We start from the raw sequence: 6,000 nt of genomic DNA, 5'->3' as shown, positions 1-6,000 counted from the left end.
TTCATCCAACCACAAGACTTTCCTCCTCATCTTCACAGTATCTTATAAGTGATGCTTTGCAAAATCTTTACAGGCAAGGATATGCTTTTTTTAAAGTGGTATGTGTGACATAAATCTAATACTACACATCAGCCAGGTAACATCATCCCTACCGTAAAGTGCAGTGGAGGTAGCATCATTCCATGGGCATGCTTTTCAGCAGCAGGGACTGAAAATCTGATGAGGCTTGATGGGAAGATGAATATTGATAAATATTGAGAGCCTGGATAAAAAAAAACTTGCTAGCCTCTGTCAGGAAGCTTAAACTGGGAAGGAAGTTCACCTTTCTGTAGGACAACGATCCAACGCACACTGCCAGAGCAACCATAGAGTGGCTTCAAATGAAGAAAATTGATGACCTTGAGTGTCCTGACTTTAACCCGATCAAAGATTTCTGGCAAGACATCAAATTTGGTGTCCACTGCTGCTCCCCTACAAACCTGGCACACCATGAGCAATTTTGCAAGGAGGAATGGGCAAATCTTGCTCTATCATGTTGTGCAAAGCTAATAGAGACTTATCCAAAAAGACTACTGCCTGTAATAGCTGCAAGAATTGGTTCAACCAAGTACTGAGCAAAGGGGGACTAATACTTTTCAACTGTTGACATTTCAGGTTTTGAATTTCTAGTTTTTCATGCTTTACAATTTTCCTTTGTTTACATTAATGAGTATGAAAACCATGGATTTTGATCAATTTACTAAGAATTTTTATTTGTGAATACTATTTCAAGGCACTGTATCATAATCCCTATACCCATTTTTAAAGAGGTAAATTTTTGATGAAATTTAAAGTGCAATTTCGACAGATAACACCAATTCCAACTGTGTAATTGTTCTGACTAAAATGATTTCTGCTCCAGTAATTCAGTGAAATCAAGGAAAAACAACATATTGAATATAGAACAGTACAGCACAGGAACTGGCTTTCTGCCATGATATCTGTGCTAAGCATGATGCCAAGTTAAACTACATATTTCCATCTGCCTGCACATGACCCAGATACCTCCATTCCCAGCATGTTCATGTGTGTGTCTAAATGCTCTTAAATATCACTATTGTATCTACTTCTAGTAGCTCATCCTCAGCCTCCAACACCACTTGCCTCACACATCTTCAAACTTTCCCCTGCTCACCTTAAATCTATGCCCTTTGACATTTTCACTTGGGAAAATGATTCTACCCACACTACATATGCATTCCATAATTCAATAAACTGCTGTCAGATCTCCCCTCAGTTTCCAATGCTTCAGAGAGGAAAATATGACAGAAAACAGACAAATATAACAGAACCAAACCATTGCAATTTAATCCTTTATTACCAAAATAGATTCATAAATATATCTGTATAAAGTACAGACCAGTTTCATGTAAACTCAATCACAATAAATTACACTTAGCTTGCAAACAATAGTAAAATGCTTAAGTGCAACTGAAGTAGTACATTGAGGCTTTGGAGAGGGTGGAAATAAAATTTACTAGAAATATACCAAGGGTGAGAAATGATAGCTATACGAGTTGACTGGAGAAACAAGGGTTATTTTCTTCAGAGCAGAGAAAGGAGTTAAACAAGAATTGCGTATAAACTTGTAACAGCACCATAGGTAAAATTCAGCACTGAAGGAATAAAGAAATAGCTCCTTCAAAGTGATTGGAAAGGCACAATGGGTTTAAAGGCTGCCTTCTATGGAATAAGATTCTAAGATTACTCTGAATCAATATGATAACTTACTAGCAATTGAAATTCATTTTGTCTGAAAAAAACCTTTATTACTTTTTAAGGAACATACTTCTATTTAGATTTGTATATTTTAGGCTGGGAACTGAGGATAAATGAAAGGAGATGCATTTTAGTTGTGAAGAATTTACTACTGAAACTTTATCATAATGTCATTCTTTTGTCAAATTGTCAAATTTTAGAGACAGTATTTATCTTATACTAACAAAATAACTTAAATTTTTAGGGAAAAGTTGTATGCAGTCCTTTGTACTTTTAAATTATAAAGTTCTTCTTACTATTATTTTAATGAGGTATTGACTTATTCATTGCAAAATTCACTGAGTATCAACTCCAAAGAAAATGCAATTCAAACAAAAGCATGATTGTATACGCAAACAACAGGAATTCTGCGGATGCTGGAAATTCAAGCAACACACATCAAAGTTGCTGGTGAACGCAGCAGGCCAGGCAGCATCTGTAGGAAGAGGTGCAGTTGATGTTTCAGGCCGAGACCCTTCGTCAGGACGAAGGGGCTCCGCCTGAAACGTCGACTGCACCTCTTCCTACAGATGCTGCCTGGCCTGCTGCGTTCACCAGCAACTTTGATGTGTGTTACATGATTGTATACGCTATAATTCATATGCTGCAGTTATAAATATAATATTGAATAATATAAACCAGTTACAGTGGCTTACTATTTAAAATTAACTTCATTTCTTTCTCCTGTTAAAGTTCTAACAAAACAGCAATAAGCAGCACTGAACGCAGGCATTTTTAATTAGAATAGCCTCTTCACTGCTGTGTGCTGCTAAGTGGCTCAACAATTATTTTCCACAATTCCTGTAAAAAAAACACAAAAAGTCATTTCTCCATTGTAATGAAAATAAAAATAAAGATTTTAAACTAAACAAGTGAAATAATTAATAGTGTTAAATTTCATTAAGCATAAGCAATTTTATTATTTTCTTGCAAGCAATGAGTAATATAAAAGTACTCTATTTTCTAAATATATATTGAAGCACTGATAATATACTACCACCAGGTGGCAATCATAATTCAGCAAGTAATGATAGTTGTGTTTGTTAAACCTTAATTGTTGAATACAATTTCAAACGTGGCCATTCCTCAGTATACCCATATATTTAGTTGGTTCTTAGACCAGTTATAATCATTCTTACCCCAGTGACAATGCCATGCCATACATTAGATCATTTTTCATTCGTAGAAAATAAAAATTATCTTCCACTCCCTATACATCTTAAATCCCGTTTTATAGAAACACAGTAACTGGGGATAAGCAGGAAATCGGATACTTGCGTGCATTGGACTTTCTGCTTTACCACTGGGTTTACTACCGAGTGCAATGGTGAACACAACATACCGAAGACAGATATTTGCTTGTTTTACATTAATATCTGTAATTAATCTTATTACTTTAAATGTTTTAGCAATTTTAATAAATTTTAAATAAAATTATGCAAATCTATATAAATTATTTTTATATATCTTAATCAGAGATTTTAAAACACTTCAAGGGTTTTTGACAGTAGTGAACTATCAAGGCATTCTAGAGGCAGGGTCTTAGATTAAATCACCAAAAACCCATCATTACATCATTATTTGCTACCTGGTTCACTTCATGAGGCACCTCTCATGTACAAATAAGTGCTCAGGTAGTCCTCCGCAGCTTTCAGTGTTGTTGGGCTGCATTCATAGGAAAATGAGCTCAGTATATCCGACCAAATTTTTGAATATAGACAACTAGATTTATGGATTAATTTTTTAAAAACTTACAAAGAATTTTCTAATATTTAAATTTGTTTCCATTGAACATGCAGATGAGTTCACTAACATTCAGTCCTCTAGTGGATTGATGGTCACATTTCAAATTACAACAAATACAACTAGTTTAAAGTTCAAAACTGTAAATTTATCATCAAGATTATGTATATGTTACCATATACTACCTTGAAATTCATTTTCTTGCAGGCATTGACAAGAAGAAAAGAAATACAACAGAATTTATTAAAAATTATACACAACCAGTTACAATTAAGATACAATTCTCTCAAACCGGACAATGTGACCATACATTCGGACCTACCCACTCCATATGTCATTTAACTTCTCCTTGTTCAATTACTTGTTTATTTATTTTTGAAAATATATTACTTGACTTTCAATATTGGTGTGATATGATATTTCATTCATGAATAACCACTTTGTTGTTGAGATAATTTTAAATTTACAGGTATGTCTTTTAATTATATATTTGTTTAGCTGTAAAAAAACTTTGTTGTATACATATGTCCCAACTAGCAACAATGACTGCACTTAAAACACAATTGATTAAGAAACATTTTGATATAGCTAATATATATAATATCAACACTTATTTTCCCATGTACTAGAAGAGCTCCCATTCCAGATTAACTTTATCAGTAAACTCTTACAAGTTTTAGAATTTTTATTATCTCAGATCTTTCAGTCCACTTTATTTTAGTTAAAAGGGGTTCCAGTTTAGACACAGAGAAACTATATTCTTTGACTGGACTTACAAAGGACGTGGTCTAAATTTAAAGCCAGTCTTTCACGAATTTCATTAGGAAACATTTCTAAATGCAAAGGGTAATGGATAGTTGTAATTATCACAAATGGCACTTAAGGCTCAGACAATTGTTAAACTTAAATTAGAGATCAACAGTTTTTAAGCAAATATAATAAAGGATGAGGGAAAGAGTCCAAGATCAGCTAAGACCTCACATAAATGATGGGATAAGCTAAAAGGACTAATGACCCTCTTTGTGTAACTATGTAGCCTGCATGTGAAGTTCTATGCCATTTATGTACAGTATAAGTGAAGGAACATACCACGAGTACATTCTATTAGTCCATTTTATTTTGACAGATATCTTGACAATAGCTCTATCATTTATTCTTTGCAATTACACACATGATCTTTTGCAGCCCTGTCCCATGAAAAATATTATTAGACCTGCAAAAACATTATTTTTATATTTATTTGCTAACATTCTCACATGTTCACTTTCATTCTTTTAAAACTCTTATTGCTTTCCTGTATCCCTTGCAGTGTTACTAACTTCTTTGTCATCTTTCTTGTAAATTCTAAATTTATCAGTTTTGTTTGGTCTATATCCCAGTTTTCAATATTAGATCCTTTTTTTCCACCCCCAACAAAAGTACAAATTTCAGAAAATAATCGGTATCTGTGGAGGGGAATGATAGTAAACATCTTTAATGAACAGTCAACAGCACAGCACAGGAACACGCTGACCATAATGTCCATCCAAACTAATCTCATCTGCCTGAAAATGGTCCACATCCCTCTACTCTCTGCCTGCTCACATGCTTGTTTAAATGCTTCTTAAAAACATTGCTGTTGCTTCTGTGTCCACTACTTCCCCAGGCAGCATGTTCCAGGTATCTACTGTTCTGTGTAAACATAGAGTCAACGATCTTACATGTTAACACTTTTCCATTGCTGTAGATAATGCCTATATTTTCACATTTTGTTTTTATTTCAGTTTAGGTAACTTGGTGGACACAGAAAAGTTTTGCTGATGGGTCTGTTTCCAACATATGTTGGACTTCGTGTTTAACTTTTTAAAAAAGCATTTCCGGAACTTGTTTGACCTTTTCTTTATTAATATTCATAGCTGTATTATGACACTATGTGTCATATTTTCTTGCCATTTTATCTCTGCAAAATACTTTTTTGTCTCAAATTATTTTTTAAAATTCATCCTTCGGAGTATATTCTGTTTCTAGAGTCTGGTATTCCAAAATGATAGGCTGAAACACGTTTATATTTCTGAATATTCACCAACCACTACGAAGGGTGATTGATAAGTTTGTGGCCTAAGGTAGAAGGAGTCAATTTTAGAAAACCTAGCACATTTATTTTTCAACATAGTCCCCTCCTACATGTACACACTTAGTCCAGTGGTCGTGGAGCATACAGATCCCTTCCTTGTAGAAGTGGTCCACAGCAGGGGTGATTGATAAATTCGTGGCCTAAGGTAGAAAGAGATGAGTTATGAACTTCAAACTTTCTGCATTATCACTCAAAGAGCTGAACTGCACGTGCATGTAATGAGAGCGTCTTGGACCTCCAGGTGGCCTTAGGTAGAAGGAGATGAGTTATACAGCTCTTGTTACATGCACATGCAGTTCAACTCTTTGAGTGAAAATGCAGAAAGTTTGAAGTTAATAACTCATCTT

At 34.3% G+C, this 6,000-nt stretch overlaps 1 protein-coding gene across 3 annotated transcripts in view; it reads right to left on the bottom strand.

Moving 5' to 3' along the window:
- Positions 1-2,361: 2,361 nt before the first annotated feature.
- Positions 2,362-6,000, bottom strand: part of mettl22 (methyltransferase 22, Kin17 lysine) — a 49,357-nt gene continuing 45,718 nt past the window's right edge. For all 3 annotated transcript variants that reach the window (XM_072268742.1, XM_072268744.1, XM_072268743.1), the window contains one exon: positions 2,362-2,598. In XM_072268742.1, coding sequence (XP_072124843.1) covers positions 2,551-2,598 — 48 coding nt within the window. In that variant the 3' untranslated portion in view covers positions 2,362-2,550. The remainder of the gene's footprint in view (positions 2,599-6,000) is intronic.

This window comes from Mobula birostris, chromosome 9 (assembly GCF_030028105.1).
Source record: "Mobula birostris isolate sMobBir1 chromosome 9, sMobBir1.hap1, whole genome shotgun sequence".
NCBI classification, from domain to species: Eukaryota; Metazoa; Chordata; class Chondrichthyes; order Myliobatiformes; family Myliobatidae; genus Mobula; species Mobula birostris.
The sequence above is the reverse complement of the archived record's forward strand: the minus strand, read 5'-3'. Positions and strand labels throughout refer to the sequence as shown.